The sequence below is a fragment of the Malus sylvestris genome, chromosome 15 (assembly GCF_916048215.2).
Source record: "Malus sylvestris chromosome 15, drMalSylv7.2, whole genome shotgun sequence".
NCBI lineage: Eukaryota > Viridiplantae > Streptophyta > Magnoliopsida > Rosales > Rosaceae > Malus > Malus sylvestris.
Genome location: NC_062274.1, coordinates 8,062,255 through 8,081,477, shown reverse-complemented (window position 1 = coordinate 8,081,477; position 19,223 = coordinate 8,062,255). Strand labels below are relative to the sequence as shown.

The following is a 19,223-nucleotide window of genomic DNA, read 5'->3' as shown; positions in this document are numbered from 1 at the left end:
TTTTAGCCATTTTTTCAAGAAATAGAAATATAGTTGTTGATATGAAGTTTGTGGGAGCGTTATAGCTATGTAGGATATATGACTTGCTTTAAGGCACGTAGTATCTAAGACAAACCTCAAACACACCAAGAAATGAACAAGGTGACTCAAGTAAAGCTCATAAATTTGTTCTTAGTTATTTGTTTTTGTATGGAAATGTGAAGGAAATAGGAAAGCCTTTGTGTAAAACAACTATCTATGATATGTGTGAATGCAGTGCTTATTTCTTGCGGGAATTCCTTCTCTAGTATAACGGATTAAGTGTCCTTTTTCTACTTGATAATTATAATTCAAATGCTTCGAACATGTTTGTCAAGTTATTTCAATGTAACATATTCCATATCAAACCTTCGAGGTAAAATGACACTATCATATCACTGAAAGGTATGAAAATTTCAAGTTCAAATCACAGTTCGACCGTCAAGGGTGAGTTTTTGTTCTAGTCAAGCGATCACTACATTGGTCTAAAGTTTAAACAGTTGCCCTGTATGGAACCTAAATCTTTGAGGTTCTGCTAAATTTGACTGCTCACCATATCAGTGTCGACCAATCAAACCCTTTTATTTTGAATTTTTTTTTTAAATAGTCACCCGATGCCACTTGAGTAGTGCTCAAACCCCCTTCAAGCGATCAAAATTGTGTCTATAAGATGTAGCCCTGTTGAGGTTCTGCTAAATTTTGACTGCTCACCATATTGGAGTCGATAAACCAAACCCCTTTACTTTGAAAAAAAAAGGTCACTCGATGCCACCTTGAGTAGTGCTCGAACCCCTTCAAGCAATCAAAATTTTGTCTATAAGATGTAGCCCTGTCGAGGTTCTACTAAATTTTGACTGCTCACCATATCAATGTCAATAAACCAAACCCCTTTATTTTGAAAACTTTTCAAAATAGTCACTCGTTGCCACCTTGAGTTCTTTTCAAAATTGTCACTCGATGCAGCCTTGAGTAGTGCTCAAACCCCTTCAAGCAATCAAAATTTTGTCTATAAGTTGTAGCCTTGTCGAGGTTCTACTAAATTTTGACCACTCACCATATCAATGTCAATAAACCAAACCCCTTTATTTTGAAAACTCTTCAAAATAGTCACTCGTTACCACCTTGAGTTCTTTTCAAAATTGTCACTCGATGCCGCCTTGAGTAGTGCTCAAAACCCCTTCAAGCGATCAAAATTGTGTCTATAAGTTGTAGCCCTGTTGAGGTTCTACTAAATTTTATTTGTTCACCATATCGGTGTCGATAAACCAAACCCCTTTAATTTGAAAACTTTTCAAGGTAGTCACTCAATGCCACCTTGAGTAGTGCTCGAACCTGGTTCAAGTGATCAAAATTGTGTCTATAAGCTGTAGCCCTATCTACATTTAAAGACTACCCTAAAAATGTGTCATTGCTTACATTATGCAAGGGATATGGTGGTGCCCAGCCCACGACCCAACTATTAAGAACCCAATTGCTTTCTATCTGAAAGTGCTTCTTGACTTAGCACTAAAAAGTGATTTTAACAAAAGCACTAAAAAAAATGAATATTTATCCTTAAAACACACTTTTGTTAAAGGTATTCCCAAGCATTCCCTTTGCCGTGGCCCATGGTATCGTTTGGTATGCAGACGGGACGGAACGGAGAGGAAGCAAAGATACCTTCGGATGGAAACAAGGAGGAAGAAGAAGGAGACGGAGAGGTTATAATTTTGTATTTCACGGATTTGGAACGAGTCGTTCCAGAGAGGTGAGGCAGAATGAAAATTCACCCAAAATTCGTCCCATGAAACAGCACATTCCACCCGTTTTAGGCGCACCAAACGTACCAAACGGTACCTAAGTGAACTTGAGGGGAGAAGCTCTGCTATCACTGGCTTTCATGGCGGGATGTAGTTCAGCCGAAGGCTTCGACAGAGATTCAAAATTATAGGATTAAATATTGTTCAACTGGAGAAGTTGAGACCAAACTGAAACATCAAGGAAACTACAATTGCAAATAAATAATGTATACTGGATTCGAAATATGAAAACTCTCTAACATCACAGCTCATTTTTCTCTTTTGGACTGGGTTCCGCTGGTTGAATCATGTTTCTTGTATCTTTGGCTAAATTGCTGCTTTGGTGGCCACCTACAACACAAAGAAACCAAAGGAACCATTGAATAGAAGGTTGTGGGCATATGTTTCCTCATCGATCTCTCAGTGTCAAACACCCAGCTGGATATGCATGCAACCATAATGGAGTTAGAAGATTACCTGCCGGTGTCAATGTTCGATCAGCAAAACCCGCGGCTTGACTAGAATTCCCAGGAATAGATAACCTCCCACGGTATTCTCGCAACAATGCGTTGTTAATTGCTGTACCGGTTTCAACCTCTCCACTAGGCATGCGACTTTCACTGCCTGGCCTCGCATTAGGTTTTAGCGAGTAGGTTGTTGACCAAGATCCTCCATTTGATCCAGCTAAAGCCATTATAACATCTGCCTGAAAAGTACCAAGTCACAACAATGTCACATGACAATAAACTGCGAAAGGGGAAACGATATTTGAATACTATGTTGCTGATAGAAAAGATCGGTGAAGAAAAGGGAATTATCATTTTTTCAGACATCAATGACAAAGAAACATTCATAGTTTTCAATTCAACTCTACAAGAACAGACTCAATTCCTCCCTCCCTCCCTCCCTCCCTCCCTCCCCTACACCATCCATGGCCTATGTGACATAATCGCCCTACACCATCCCTCCCTCCCTCCCTCCCTCCCTCCCCCCCCCCCCCCCCCCACCATCCATGGCCTGTGTGACATAATCGCCCTACACCATCCATGGCCTATGTGACATAATCGAGTGTATGAGAGACTTTAGCCTAAGCAAAATCACAAAAGAACAATCACAAAGCTTAGGTGTACAAGTCTTCCCTCCCTCTCTCCCTCCCTCCCCTACACCATCCATGGCCTATGTGACATAATCGAGTGTATGAGAGACTTTAGCCTAAGACCTGGTTTCATACTGAGGTGATTCTGAAAAAAGTGGGTATCAAAAAAACCTTGGAGCTTTTTTGTGTTTGGTAAACATTCAGCTTCAGTTTTTTTTCACAGTTTTGAGTAAAAAAAAAAGCCAAAAACAAAAAGTTGCAAAACCCAGCTTTGAAAACTGACTTTTTTCACATTTGTTTTACATAAAAGTTTACAAAACACTATAATACTGCTTTTTTTTTTTTCAAAATCACCTTTACAAAAAAGTTTACCAAGCACTCTGCTGCTTTATTTCACAGCTGCTTATTCTCACAGCACAGCAGAAGCAGCTTTTTTTCAAAGCACAGCAATACCAAACCATCCCAACGTAAAATCACAAAAGAACAATCACAAAGCTTAGGTGTACAAGTCTTCAGTCAAACCAAACATAGAACACTCCCTCCCTTTTTCTGTCTCTTTCTTAATTAGGAACTCAATCTCACATATGAATCACTACAAAATACAATAAAAGGGCCAATACTAACATATTACAACGTAAAACTGAAAGCAAATATTACGTCATGACTGATCGGCACGGAAAACCACTGCTGCATATTTCATGTGAAAAATACCAATGGCTACTCCATACCACCTGAATGAGAAACAGCAACCGAAGAACCTCCCCACACAAAATGAAAATGATGTACAAGTGAACTTCCTCACATTAATCATGAAAAGCACCATAGGATGATATACTTTTTCTTTGTTACACCCATCCACATTGTAATTTCCACCAATTTGATATAATAACAAGGAATCTAAGACCATGTTACATTTTTATTGCTAACAAAGTTTGTTTGACTTTTGAAACACTCAAAATGATGATCACTGATCCAACCAAAGTCGTAGTATTAATGGAAGTGGTAAACCTGCCTACAATGACAGGTGAAACCAGCACCAATGAGGAAGAAATAGTCACAACAACTCCGGTTCAGGGGCAAAGAGCAGATAAAAACTAAATAGGTCAGGAATGCAGTCGTATACTGTAAAGTCAAGTGTGACCATAATGAACAAGAAAGTGTGACTATAATGAACAAGAAAGTGTGACTCTAAACTGCCGCATACCAAGAGAAAACAAATTCGAGTCTTTTACAGCCTTGATAAATCTCTTCATACCCAACTTCAGGGACTTCTTGTTATGAACTCGTCACCTCCCACAATCAGTGACTGACAGAGAAAGCAACTTCCGCACAATCTTCAAACAATACCATGCTAATCCTAGCTAGGCATATTCTCAAAAACTAAAATCGACTATTTTATAATGACTCCATATAGACATCTAAAGGTCAAGCTTTTAATAATATCAAGAAACTTTTATAACTAGAAAATAACCACATTCTCTAGAACACTTTCGCTATACCTACGATAAGATCAGATCACACTAGTCTTGCAATTTACAGGCAACACCAATTTTACTCATTTGTATGCAATGACTACATGAGTTAGCCAATGTTGATATCCATAATATATATATTCTTTAAAGAGACTGTCCTCGTATGTTTGCTATAATAGGAAATATAAGCTCATAAATCAAGGAAGACCGCTCTACTACAATCAAACAGTAAGAAAACACTAAGTCGGACTGGACTAGACTGGACTAACTGTTAGTCCAATACCCTGTTTGTTCCGTGATGGGATTAACATTAATGAGACTAAATGGGACTCGCATGGACAAAACCCTTCGCTAAGAGGTCTTAGCGAGACCCCCCAATAACCATGGGACTGCTAAAACCTCTCTCTGCTACTGCTTGCGTTGCTAGCTTTATGTCCTCACGAAATCACACCACCAGACCGCCACACTCTCTTCTTCTCTCATCGTCCTGCTAGACTACAGGAACCCAGTCACCAACGTCCCGCGAACCCAGTCACCAAAATTCTGCCTTCACGCCGACGAACCCACAACCCAACTCCCTACTTACTTCCCGAAGAACCCACAACCCAGATTTCCCCTATTTGCTTCAAGAAGGAACAGTTGATTCGATATGCGGAATTGGGTTCTCCATTTTCGTCAATTGCACTCGAACCAGACCCAGAAAACAAAGATAACGATCTCGACCTCAAGGACTTGAATCCAAAAACAATCTCCACAATTTCATATTCATCTGCTATACCGTAGCTCCAGCGCCAAGCCGTTTCATGTGAAACAAAATAAATACAAAGTTTCATAATTTGAAGAAAAAGAAGAAGGCCAAAGTAATTTGAAGTCAGTCGGGAAAAAAATGGGTAGGAGTAAGTGATTGGAGGTGAAACGGGACAGAAAAGAGAAAGGGGAAAGAGACAGTGGTACAAAAAAGGGTAGAGAAAGGGGAGAGGGAGGGATGCAATGGCCGGAGAAAAAAAATGAGAAGGAAGATGATTGAAAGTTTGCCCAGAATAAAAAGATGGAAAATGATTTAGAAATGAAAAAGATAATTTAATAGGCTTTTTATATTAGCATCCCACAAAATGTTAAATGCACCCCACATTAAAATTTAATATTAAATAACTTATTTATCCTACTATGCAATGACAATTTTGACCTTGTTAGGTTAAAATAAATAATAAAAATTTTATATACACCTCAAATCACTTTTAACGTATTATTTATCTTCTTCAACTATCAAAACCTCTCCGACCCTCCATTGTTGAATAAAACTCTAACCAATGAAACTACAAACATGTTGATTGAGAAAAAATATTTTTGAGGAATGAAACACGAAAGCGATGTTTCGGAAGGTTCACATGCGGTAGACTTCATATTATTTATTGTTTTAGTGATTTTGACAACATCGATAATTATTTAATCTTGCTTTTGATGCGTTATTCAAGCTTCTCTGTTCGTATTCATCTTTTAGGGATCACAGGGATTACATGAAGAATTAAACATCTAAAATTACCACCAAATATTAAAAATAGACGACATGAATTTTAATGGTGGAATTAAAAAAAACCCCCACATATGGTTTAAATCCCAAACGCATCTTTTGTCAAACTTTTAGTAGGCATTATTTGTCCAATTTAAAAGCTTTGTAAGATTTGAGAAATGTGGGGTGTATAGAAAATATGGGGTGCATTGCATATAGAAAATGTAAGGTGTATATTAAGAATGTGGGGTGTGAGGGTATTATGGGAAAGCATGTGGAGTGTATTAAGATAATTTTTAATTAAAAAAGCAAATGTGGGGTGTATTAAGTATGTGAGGTTTCTTCAACAATTTGTGAGGTGCTAATATAGTAAGCCATTTAATAATAAAATATTAGTATATATAGATTAAATGAATAATAAAATATTGTAAATATAGATTAAGTAATATAATATATGAGTCCTATTTTTTAGTCTGATACAGCATCGAATGTGATGCCCCGTCCCTAATTCTATGTTTTTACAAATTTTAAAAGCGTGATTTTATGAAAAGGGCCTTAGAGGCGAGGGTAATGACTTTCGTGGACCAACGTTTAGTGAGACATACGATATATTTCTATAGCGATCCAAGATGGGTATATTACTATTTTATATTTTCTTTATATCTTTGCATTCAAACTATATTATGATATAAGGTTATTTGAGAGTAATGAAAAAAGAAAAAAAATTAGGGGGGGGAGAAGGAAAGGCCGCCTGATGGCAGCTGACACACCCTGACCGAGATCAAGGCATGCTGGCCGTCACGTGAGGGTGACGTAGCCATGTACACAGTGCAGAAGCATTAAGGATAAGAAATATACGAATAATTAAAAATTGAAACTACTAAAGTGCACTAGAAAACGAGAGGTGTTAGGAGTAAGATACAAAAGTAAGTACTCCTAATCAGAGCATAGAAAGTCTAGGTGCAGTCTAGTAGGACAAGTACTAGTTATACAGTACCATAAGATGTCCTACAATTATTTTGATATGTCAGAACCGCCGAAATCCTCAAGGCCACCAACAGCAAGCTTACCTAAAACCTGGAGGGGCGCAAAACAGAAAACGTGAGTGGGCAAAAACAAATTTTTTACAAAACCAATTCATTTATCAACATTTCTAACCCCTCGTTGTCAAACATGTATAATTGTTCCCAGAATCAGAATATAAACATATACATAAATATATATGTAAATATCTCAATTCAAATAATGCTTCACATAATCATATTCATATTTATGTCATGCCAAGATATAACAGAGTAAGTAATTCAGGTGAGAATAATTTCATAGAAATGTAATATATTAGCCGGAACCCTTATGGTAGTCTGTACGACTGAATTCATAGCTCAAAAGTCAATCTAGTCGGAGTCACTACAATGACCTATACAGCACTATATTGCACAAGAGTCGGAACCAAATGAAAAGGTCTGTACGACAATGTTGGGTGTAATATAATTATGCTCAATACTACTCTCACATAATAGCTGGGCGATAAAACGTCGGTCACCTACAAGTCGGAACCATAGTAAAGGTCTGTACGACAAGACTGTGCACCTAAATTGGATCCAATATGAGCATATGGTGTGTAATGTGGCATTATAAACAGGCATGTGCCATATCTCTGGCTAAATCACTATCACCCTAGGTGCAGTTTTATGAGTTCAACGTTATTCAATCACATATCACATCATTGATAATTCACATAACCAAACATAACTCACCTGAGCTTACCTGAGCGTCCACAGCTCCACAATTATATATATAATGCATCATATATCAATTCATATACGAATTATAAATTTATATGCATGGCATTCAAGGCATACTCTTATTTAAACATATTTTCTGGGAAAATATCAAGTATATTAATATATACTAAAACCAAAAGCCCACTCACTGGTATGTCGAAGGGTTGTAGCCCCCGAGTCGTCCTTGAACACGCTCGTCCTCGGGATAAGTCTCACATATATGCGAATTAACTATAAAAACGTTATTTAAAGCACATAGACAAAACTAGCTAATAACTTCTCATACAATGCTCAAATGGTGTGTTTGAATATACCAATGTGATCTACACAACTCCACGAACATCCCCCATATTTTTAGAATAATTTTCTGACCACCCACACGCTGGCACGTGCCTGGCACACCAACGGCAACAGTGACGCCGTTAGGAATATTTCGTGGAATATTCCATTAAATAGTAACAGAAACCGTTAAAGTTAACTGACGCCATGGAATATTCCGTCGTCCTTAACCTTAAACCTCCGACGACTGTCGTCGGCACTAGAAACTGGGCAAAACTTGCAACCTTTATATCTCACTCGATATTCAACCAAATTTCACGAATTTTATGTCAAAATGAAGCTTAGAACAATTAGAGCAAACCCATACCAATTTTAGGACCTAAATCCCACGAGATTCGCCCGAAAACTCATTGATATTCCGGCCAAAACCTGCAACTCGCCGTTCTCGCTATTCCGACGTCCAATTTCTTCCAACGAACCACTCCTAGCCTCGTGAGGACCTCTTTAAGCTACTATAAGCTCCAAATTCCCAAAAACATAAGATTTTACATTTGCATGAATAGTGCTATAATCGGAGATTGAGGAAACTAAGGTTTTCGAATGAGTCCTTACCTAAAAATGGTGCCATTCAACTCGTATAGACCTCAGGAACACACTGGTGTCCTTTAAACCTTTGATCCGCAAGTTTTCTTCTGAATTTGATGTTGTCCGTACATGAGGGAAGGAGAGAGAGAGAGAGTCCGAAAGATGAGAGAACATAGGAAAGAAGAAGGGTGTGTGTGTATGAGTGGTCCACGTGGTTCACCAACCAAAATCACATAAACTCAGTCCAAGTTTTGTCCAATGATTAAGGAGAAATGCAAGTTTGAACCACCTCTATCATGCGTAATACACACCACAACACTCACGTTCAAGGGTATCATAGTCAATTCACATTGTCATAATTAAATATTCAGGACGGGTTGTGACAGCAGCGAATGAGAGGGAGAGAAAGAAGATAGGCGCTGCCCAATCAGGAAATAAGGAGAGAGAGTGTGACGAATGGGAGAGAAGAACCAGGAGAGAAATGATGGAGGAGAAGATGAAGGGGATCGGCCGGGTCCTTTAAGGAACCGTGACCCAACCTGAGTCTATCTCCCAACTCCAGTCACCATGGATGGTGATCTTTGTGTCAAAATGATCCTTACCTCGTGGCCAATCGGTCCCTCTTCCATTTTTACACTAAAAACGACGAAGAAGAGTTTAATTTTGAAGAGAATACCCACAGTGGGTGCGTCGGCCTTAGGTGGAGATCCATTAAATCTGAAATGTTCTTGCTCAATTGCCACCACCTTTAGTACCCCCTTGAGGTCTGGAACAAATCCCAAACAATATTAGGGACGTCGGAGCATCCTTGGAGTTGAATCGAGCACACCCAAAACTAGGGTTTCTAACGGGTTTGAGGCAAATGGTAGCCTTTCTAAGCCAAATTGGACTTGGCCGCAGGTATAAAATTTGCTCTAGTCTTTAAGATCTTCATTTCTGGAATTGTTGAGAATTTTTAAAAATAGTTGAATTTTCCGGTAAGTCAGGGCGGCCGACCGCCACCCACGGCGGCATATGCGGCGGCGCGTGGCCAAGGGGCTGTTGATGTCATTTTTAAGCTAAATTAGATGCCTTGAGTTCAGTCTTGGTAATTCTATGTCATAGGTTGATGGTTGGAACCTAAATTCTCTACGATACGTTAATAGGTCATTGTATGAATTGATGATCTGACCGTTGGATCGTCACCAAACTTTAGTACATTATAGTACATAATATTTGAGAACCATAGAAACTTACGGATTGAGAATCTGACGTACGGATATTCCCGAATTAGATTTGTAAGTTCATAAAATAAAATGTTGATCGCCACTTGATTTTTTATTCCTGTTTAGGGGACGTAAGCAGTCTAATGAGACGTTAGATGCAGTCGTACCATAAATGAGACTAAATAAGTGAGACAATAGCCTTGTTTGGGAAATTGTGCAATGTGAGGGACATTGATGAAAAATATGAGATTTAACCTTATGATTTAGTGATTAGATGATGGTCATAAATCAGTGTGTGAAGGATTGAGAAATTGAAGTAAAGAATCATAAGTACTGATAGTTAAACTAGTGTTTAGTTGAGCTTTTCAACGATAATTATTCCCGAAAATTAATAGTTCGGGAGTAGGGCGATATAGATTGTGCATTTTACGCTACATTATTGATGTATATATATATTTGGAAGCACTACGATATGGTTAAGTTTTGGATTGCATCAGGGCATGTCCATAAATATATTATTGCGCATAATTATTATGAATGCTTTAAAGTACGAAGGTGAACGCAGGATGCACAGATAAGTTCAGATGAGTACATGTTGGTGATAGTGATTGCAGTGGGTATGGTTATGTTGAGATGTAATTATAGCTCATACCCTAAACGTCGGTGTTAGTGTTCTCACCTGAGGATAGGGTCTAGCCTTCACGTGATTGTTCACCTCCCACACCACACGCTCACCTTGGATTCAAGGTAGGTGCCAACCTGTCATACATACCACATTAGGTGGTTCCGACTCGTAGGTGACTTGCGATACTTCGCACAGCCTTCACGTGATCGTAGCACTTGAGCGTAATTTTTTACACCCAGCCTATCGTACAGACCACTAGAGGTGGTTTCGACTCGTGTGCAAGGATATGTGATGAGCTATGGGTTCAGCCGTACAGGCCACAAGAGATGGATCCGGCCGACATATTACTAGGATATTGATTGATGAGATATAAATAAGTCGTACAGGTCACTATAAGTGACTCCGACTTATGAGCTAGCATTGATTGATGAGATATGAATGAGTCATATAGGTGACTCCGACTTATGTACTAGCATTGATTGATGAGATATGGTTGTAGTCGTACAGGTCACCATAGGTGACTCCGACTGGCGTGCTAATATGGGTTATTAAGCACATGATTATTTATATTGCTAATGAGATGTTGTGTCGTGGTATACTTCTGGATTTACTGTTAGTATACTTTTGATTTCATACGTATACATAGTATGATTTTCTAGAAACTATATAGGTTTTACGGCGAGGGGTTACTACCTCTGATAATTGAAATGATTTTGAAAGTCTTTATTTTGCCCACTCACACTTTTTATTTTGCACCCCTTCAGGTTCTAGTAGCAAAGTTCCATATCAACGAGGATGTGTGGCGCTCCCACTTCAGGTGGCTCCTTGTGATGGTATAATTATTATCTTACCTCTACTATATTTACTTATGTTCTAACGCCAATCGTGAAGTGGGTTCATTCCCGCTCACTAGCGCACTCTGGTATTTAGGCACTCTTAGGTTTAAATTTATTCACATTTTTTCACATGATCACACTTTATGGCTTCGTCACCTTCCAGGTGTCGGCCAGTATGGCTCGATTCAGAATCCTAGTGGATATTCCGGGTCGGGGTGTGTCACCAAACGCTTCACTAAATTAGTCCAGCTTAGTCTAGTCTAAGACTATCCAGTTTACTCCTTGAAGCTAGTCCAGTATGAGATAGTCTGATGCAACAATCGCACTCTAAAGATTTTTAGCCATTTTTTAAATAAATAGAAATATAATTGTTGATATGAAGTTTGTGGGAGCGTTATAGCTATGTAGGATATATGATTGCTTTAAGGCACGTAGTATCTAAAGACAAATCTCAAACACACCAAGAAATGAACAAGGTGACTCAAGTAAAGCTCATAAATTTGTTCTTAGTTATTTGTTTTTGTATGGAAATGTGAAGGAAATAGGAAAGCCTTTATGTAAAACAACTATCTATGATCTGTGTGAATGAAGTGGTTATTTCTTGCGGGAATTCCTTCTCTATTATAAAGGATTAAGTGTCCTTTTTCTACTTGATAATTATAATTCAAATGCTTCGAACATGTTTGTCAAGTTATTTCAATGTAACATATTCCATGTCAAACCTTCGAGGTAAAATGACACCATCATATCACTGAAAGGTATGAAAATTTCTAAGTTCAAATCACAGTCCGACCGATCTTTGAACTAGCTCCGACTGGTTGTAATTTTCCCGAAAGCACCAAGGGTGAGTTCTTGTTCTAGTCAAGCGATCACTACATTGGTCTAAACAGTTGCCTTGTATGGAACCTAAATCTTTAAGGTTTAGCTAAATTTTGACTGCACACCATATCGGTGTCAACCAATCAAACCCCTTTATTTTGAAAAACTTTTGAAAATAGTCACCCGATGCCACCTGAGTAGTGCTCGAACCCCCTTCAAGTGATCAAAATTGTGTCTATAAGATGTAGCCCTGTCAAGGTTCTGCTAAATTTTTTACTACTCACCATATCGGAGTCGATAAACCAAAACCCTTTACTTTGAAAAAAGTCACTCAATGCCACCTTGAGTAGTGCTCGAACCCCTTCAAGAGATCAAAATTTTGTCTATAAGATGTAGCCATGTAGAGGTTCTACTAAATTTTGACTGATCACCATATAGATGTCAATAAACCAAACCCCTTTATTTTGAAAACTTTTCAAAATAGTCACTCGTTGCCACCTTGAGTTCTTTTCAAAATTGTCACTCAATGCCACCTTGAGTAGTGCTCGAACCCCTTCAAGAGATCAAAATTTTGTCTATAAGTTATAACCCTGTCGAGGTTCTACTAAATTTTGACTGCTCACGATATCGATGTCGATAAACCAAACCCCTTTATTTTGAAAACTCTTCAAAATAGTCACTCGTTACGACCTTGAGTTCTTTTCAAAATTGTCAAAACCTCTTCAAGCAATCAAAATTGTGTCTATAAGTTGTAGCCCTATTGAGGTTCTGCTAAATTTTATTTGTTCACCATATTGGTGTCGATAAATCAAACCCCTTTATTTTGAAAGCTTTTCAGAGTAGTCACTCAATGCCACCTTGAGTAGTGCTTGAACCCGCTTAAAGTGATCAAAATTGTGTCTATAAGCTGTAGCCCTGTCTACACTTAAAGACTTCCCTAAAAGTGTCATTGCTTACATTATGCAAGGGATATGGTGGTGCCCAGCCCACGACCCAACTATTAAGAACCCAATTGCTTTCTATCTGGAAGCGCTTCTTGACTGAGCAATAAAAAGTGATTTTAACAAAAGCACTAAAAAAATGAATATTTATCCTTAAAACACACTTTTGTTAAAGGTATTCCCAAGCATTCCCTTTGCCGTGACCCATAAGTGAACTTGAGGGGAGAAGCTCTGCTATCACTGGCTTTCATGGCGGGATGTCGTTCAGCCGAAGGCTTCGACAGATATTCAAAATTATAGGATTAAATATTGTTCAATTGGAGAAGTCGAGACGAAACTGAAACATCAAGGAAACTACAATTGCGAATAAATACTGTATCCTGGATTCGAAATATGAAAACTCTCTAACATCACAGCTCATTTTTCTCTTTTGGACTGGGTTCCGCTGGTTGAATCATGTTTCTTGTATCTTTGGCTAAATTGCTGCCTTGGTGGCCACCTACAACACAAAGAAACCAAAGGAACCATTGAATACAAGGTTGTGGGCATATGTGTCCTCATCGATCTCTAGATGTCAAACACCCCACTGGATATGCATGCAACCATAATGGAGTTAGAAGATTACCTGCCGGTGTCAATGTTTGATCAGCAAAACCCGCGGCTTGACTAGAATTCCCAGGAATAGATAACCTCCCACGGTTTTCTCGCAACAATGCGTTGTTAATTGCTGTACCGGTTTCAATCTCTCCACTAGGCATGCGACTTTCACTGCCTGGCCTCACATTAGGTTTTAGCGAGTAGGTTGTTGACCAAGATCCTCCATTTGATCCAGCTAAAGCCATTATAACATCTGCCTGAAAAGTACCAAGTCACAACAATGTCACATGACAATAAACTGCGAAAGGGGAAATGATATTTGAATACTATGTTGCTGATCGAAAAGATCGTGAAGAAAAGGGAATTATCAATTTTTCAGACATCAATGACAAAGAAACATTCATAGTTTTCAATTCAACTCTACAAGAACAGACTCAATTCCTCCCTCCCTCCCTCCCTCCCTCCCTCCCCTACACCATCCATGGCCTATGTGACATAATCGAGTGTATGAGAGACTTTAGCCTAAGTAAAATCACAAAAGAACAATCACAAAGCTTAGGTGTACACGTCTTCAGTCAAACCAAACATAGAACACTCCCTCCCTTTTCTGTCTCTTTCTTAATTAGGAACTCAATTTCACATATGAATCACTACAAAAGACAATAAAAGGGCCAATACTAACATAACTGAAAGCAAATATTACGTCATAACTGATTGGCATGGAAAACCACTGCTGCATATTTCATGTGAAAAATACCAATGGCTACTCCATACCACCTGAATGAGAAACAGCAACCGAAGAACCTCCCCACACAAAATGAAAATGATGTACAAGTGAACTTCCCCACATCAATCATGACAAGCACCATAAGATGATATAGTTTTTCTTTGTTACACCCATCCACATTGTAATTTCCACCAATTTGATATAATAACAAGGAATCTAAGACCATGTTACATTTTTATTGCTAACAAAGATTGTTTGACTTTTGAAGGCACTCAAAATGATGATCACTGATCCAACCAAAGTCGTAGTATTAATGGAAGTGGTAAACCTGACTACAATGACAAGTGAAACCAGCACCAATGAGGAAGAAATAGTCACAACAACTCCGGTTCAGGGGCAAAGAGCAGATAAAAACTAAATAGGTCAGGAATGCAGTCGTATACTATAAAGTCAAGTGTGACCATAATGAACAAGAAAGTGTGACTCTAAACTGCTGCATACCAAGAGAAAACAAATTCGAGTCTTTTACAGCCTTGATAAATATCTTCATACCCAATTTCAGGGACTTCTTGTTATTAACTCGTCACCTCCCACAATCAGGGACTGACGGAGAAAGCAACTTCCGCACAATCTTAAAACACTACCGTGCTAATCCTAGCTAGGCACATTCTCAAATACTAAAATCGACTCTTTTATAATGACCCCATATAGACATCTAAAGGTCAAGCTTTTAATAATATCAAGAAACTTTTATGACTAGAAAATAATTCAGTAAGCCAAAACCACATTCTCTAGAACACTTTCGCTATACCTACGATAAGATCAGATCACACTAATCCTGCAATTTACAGGCAACACCAAATTTACTCATCCATATGCAATGACTACATGAGTTAGCCAATGTTGACATCCATAATATATATATTCTTTAAAGAGACTGTCCTCATATGTTTGCTATAATAGGAATAAGCTCATAAATCAAGGAAGACCGCTCTACTACAATCAAACAGTAAGAAAACAAACCTTGTTCGGATGGACATCGTCAAAAACATGAGCTTGACCACCATAAAATATGGTCATCTGCCGACCAGCTGATATAAATCCATGTTGACTGCCACAACAGAATAAAAAAGATGAGGCATCAAGTTTCCTCTTACTTGAAAGAAGAGCGAAAAAAAAGTAACAGACATGTACTATATCTTGTACCTTGGATTAGAAGGTTCTGACTCTACAATATGAGTCCCAGATTTCTGCCTGCTGCCACTTGGCAGCACACCAGACGAGTTTCTTTCTGGAGCATCACTACCGGCATTAATAGAACTCAAAATTCCCGGGCCCTTAATTCCAGTTCTAGATCCCTCATCTGCTGCTGATTGAGAAATATTGTTTGGACTGGCATTGGCATCCCTAAATCGGTTTGAAGGTAATTGATGCACCATGGGTACAAAATGACCCCCTCGTGGAGGGTACTGTACTGCAGCACCCATATTCATGGGAGTAGGTCGTTCCCATTTGGTATCAACTCTACCACCAAGTGGAGACTGAAAAATGAGAGAACCAGAAGTTGGCCTCGGTGGCTGTGTAGCAAAGACTGCTTCATCGTCATTGGACCTTCGAGGTCGCTCTCCCCCTGGTCCATGTCGAAGCATCTGATTTCAGGATAACTAAAATGCATCAGATTAATAAAACATAGGGTGGGGCTTTTTCCTTATGCAAGAATAGAATATCAGTATCGTATCATGTCACACTCACACCTTCATCAAATGTGACCTCTCAAGGTGATCAGGACCCATATGAGGGACACCATCTCTGGATGAACCCATAAAAGTCGAGTCCGAATTACTCCGCTTACTTCCTAGTAACCTGTTACTTATCTCAGGCCCAGAAATATCACTCCTCGGGCCATAGAATGGAACCCCCTCAAGATGATTTCCAGCCTGTCTTTCTACCAAATTTAATGAGACAATAATCAAACTCATATCTAATCCAGATAACAAAGGACACACTGTAAGCGTGTTGAATTTTCAGTAAAACAATCATAACAGATAACCAAGATTAGTAGTTAATGTGCATTCACCAAAGTCACAGACAAAAAGGCCAATAATATAACATAAACATCAACACAAAGTCATAAACAAATGCTCAAAGTCTCACTTTATAATGATAACTTTTGACAAACACTCTCAACTTTTGCACTACCCAATCGTTAACAGCATCAAAAATGGAAAAAGATCCCGCCACATTATAAATGACAACAAATACACAAAACCATTTTAGCATCATATTTCTCAAGCCTAATTCCAAATGCTCCAATAATACACAAATTAAGAGAGCCAACAAAGCAAGTGAAAAGCTTGCCCTTAATTCAATCTATCCATAAAAATGAACAATTTAACAAATCAAATGCATAGAGGAAAAAGAGAGAGACCACAACAGCTACCAAACTCCTTCACTAACTAATCCATAACATACAAAAGTATAAAGTACACAACTCCTTACTAACATCACTAACTGCATCAAAAACTGAAAAAGATAAATCCACTCACATAACATAGAGAATATAATCCCACCCCCATCTTTCTCATTTGCATTTACACAAGCAATCCAAAACAACAATAAAAAAAAAACCCTCTACAAAAAATAGTAAAGATATGAACTTTTTCAAGCTGATTACAAAATTATATAAAAGCACTTATCTTTAATAGGAAATGACGGGTTTTTGTTATGAACTCAACTAAAATCATAGGTAGTAAAAAACAGCATAAATGGGGAGGAACTCACCGGAACCCAGATCAGAGGTGGTGGAGATGGGGCCACGGCCACCGCCGGAGGAAGCCCCAAGGGAAGCGGAGGCGGAGGGAGAAGGCTCAGAGAGCCTACAATCGGTGGAGGTTTTAGGGGCTAAAACCACAGGGGAATCTCCAGGCTTCATGCCCAGAAAATCATGGAAGATGGTGTGCTTCCCCTGCTGCTGCTCCTCTAGCTTCTGCTTCTGCGGCTGCTGCTTTTGCTGTTGGCTGCTGAGAGTTGTGGCATTGCTGTTGGGGATGCCTTGCTGGGCCATTTTCAGAACAGCCATTCCATCTCCATCCCCATTCCACCACTCTGCATAGCTGCTACTTATCTGCTAGCAAGAGAGAGATGGTGTTTTTGTGAAAAGAGAAGAAAAAGAGAGCTCGATTTTCAGAAAAGGAAAAAGAATGAGGACTTGAAAAGAAAAAGAGAGAATCTTTGGGGCTCTTTTATGAGCAGAGACCGAGAGAGAGAGAGAGAGAGAGAGAGAGAGAGAAAGAGTGAGAGAGCAAATAAAAGCGGAGGTTCTTGAGCAAGTGTTGCGACTCGCGCTTGAGTTTCTCTTTCTCTCTGTAGATTGAATGGGTGTGTCTCTGAGTGTGGGTGTTGAGTTGTTTGGTTGTTTGGTTGTTTGGTTGTGTGGGAATATATGTTGGGGTTGGAAGGTGTGTTTTTTTCTGGCAATTATTTGATATTTCTGTTGTGTTATTGCATAGGGAGAGGAAAAGAAAGAAGCAATCGAGAGCTCAGATAGAGTCTGATGATGGGTTTTCTGTCTCTTTGTGTATGCACTAACGTGGCTCTCTCCCACTGCCTACCTTTTCATGGCCACTTAATGAAGCATCCTTTTGTTTCTGTATTTTTTTGTTTTTCATAAATGTTCTTTGCATTTAATAAAAGGAAAACTAATGAAAATGGATTGAAAACTTTGAGTTTTAATGATAAGGATAAAATAAATGGTAAAGTGAATAGTACCAGGATTGACTTTTTAGTGTAAAAATGTGGTTTTTCGTTAAAATGAACAGTACCGGATACTTTTCATTAAAGTTCTCTTTAATAAAACATATCTTCTTCAACAAAAACCCATATCTTCTTTAATGTTTTGAAAGTACATGTTTTGATGGTACAATTTTCATGTGATGGCATGTCTCCGTCTTCTTGCACCAAAGTTTGAATTTTTTCTCAATAAATAGAGTAAAAAATAAAGATCCAGTATATATTATCTAATTAAAAAAGTGAGTAAAAAATCGATTATAGTTTCAAATAAAATTATAAAAAACATTAAATCACTTGCAAGTAATTACAAATGGAGGCAGATTATCTACCCTCCCACTTCCCGTGCCCTGCTGTTTGTGTAGTCACAGTTAAGCCATGTCAATATTTTATATTATTATTCATTTTTGTTTTATTATCTCTATAAAAAAATAATATAAAATATTAACGTGACTTAACCATGACTACACAAAACAAAAAGGCACGGAAAGTAAGAGGGTAGAGAATCTGCCTCCATTACAAATATCTAGCATTTACCTTCAAAAGTTGTATCAATATAGGTATATGAGTTGTCCTTAGGGCAGTCTAAAGTTGACAAGGATTAAGATGTATTTGGGATTTGTTTGGTTGTAACCTTGCACGTTCCTTCACTTGTTAAGTTGTTATCAATTTGTTATCAATTTTTTGTTTCTACCCATTGGAAGAAGAAAATTTGATGAATACTAGGTTTTAGCTCTTGAAAAAACAGAGTGAAACTTAGTCCTTAAACACTTAATACAAACCAACTGCAGCCATAAAATGGTTTGACATTAGGGGTGTTTTTCGGAGTTCCAAAAACTTGAAATTGGATCGGATCAAATCACAATTTTTAAACTGGAAATTTTTGGCATATTAAAAAAATTTGGAATCGGATTAATCTCAAAAATTCAGAAACTCATATATTTTATAAGTTTTTTAATATTCTTTAAATACATTCTAATTTCCGTTCTTTCTTTTCTTTTTTTTCTTCTAATTTCCGTTCTTTTTATAATAATAAAAATATTCGAATTCAGAATTTTTGAATTCGGAATTGGAAATAGCATTCCAACTTGCAGCCCTATTCGGCATGCATATAATTCACACCCATGTAACCATGTTGTGATTATATCACACATGAAATCAAATC

At 38.2% G+C, this 19,223-nt stretch overlaps 1 protein-coding gene across 2 annotated transcripts; it reads right to left on the bottom strand.

Annotated features, from left to right (window-relative positions):
• Nucleotides 1-1,931: 1,931 nt before the first annotated feature.
• On the bottom strand, nucleotides 1,932-17,805 carry LOC126604379 (protein TIFY 8-like). 2 transcript variants are annotated; one of them, XM_050271608.1, is made up of 6 exons: nucleotides 17,054-17,805; nucleotides 16,027-16,217; nucleotides 15,479-15,921; nucleotides 15,296-15,383; nucleotides 2,274-2,502; nucleotides 1,932-2,147 (listed from the first exon to the last, which is right to left on the bottom strand). In XM_050271608.1, the coding sequence occupies exons 1-6, from the start codon at nucleotides 17,349-17,351 to the stop codon at nucleotides 2,059-2,061; spliced, it is 1,338 nt and encodes a 445-aa protein (XP_050127565.1). In that variant the 5' UTR covers nucleotides 17,352-17,805; the 3' UTR covers nucleotides 1,932-2,058. The 2 variants fall into 2 exon arrangements, with proteins under 2 accessions (XP_050127565.1, XP_050127564.1); XM_050271607.1 differs by lacking the exons at nucleotides 1,932-2,147; nucleotides 2,274-2,502 and adding exons at nucleotides 13,194-13,447; nucleotides 13,574-13,802 and having other exon boundaries at nucleotides 17,054-17,790.
• Nucleotides 17,806-19,223: the final 1,418 nt, after the last annotated feature.

Excerpts from the sequence above, each read along its gene's own strand:
- LOC126604379 (XM_050271608.1), bottom strand. The coding sequence starts at position 17,351 with ATGGCTGTTCTGAAAATGGCCCAGCAAGGCATCCCCAACAGCAATGCC. Across the intron at positions 15,922-16,026 it reads AGAGGTCACATTTGATGAAG|ATGCTTCGACATGGACCAGG; the intron begins GTGTGAGTGTGA and ends TCCTGAAATCAG. Across the intron at positions 15,384-15,478 it reads TCAGAACCTTCTAATCCAAG|TCAACATGGATTTATATCAG; the intron begins GTACAAGATATA and ends CTGTTGTGGCAG.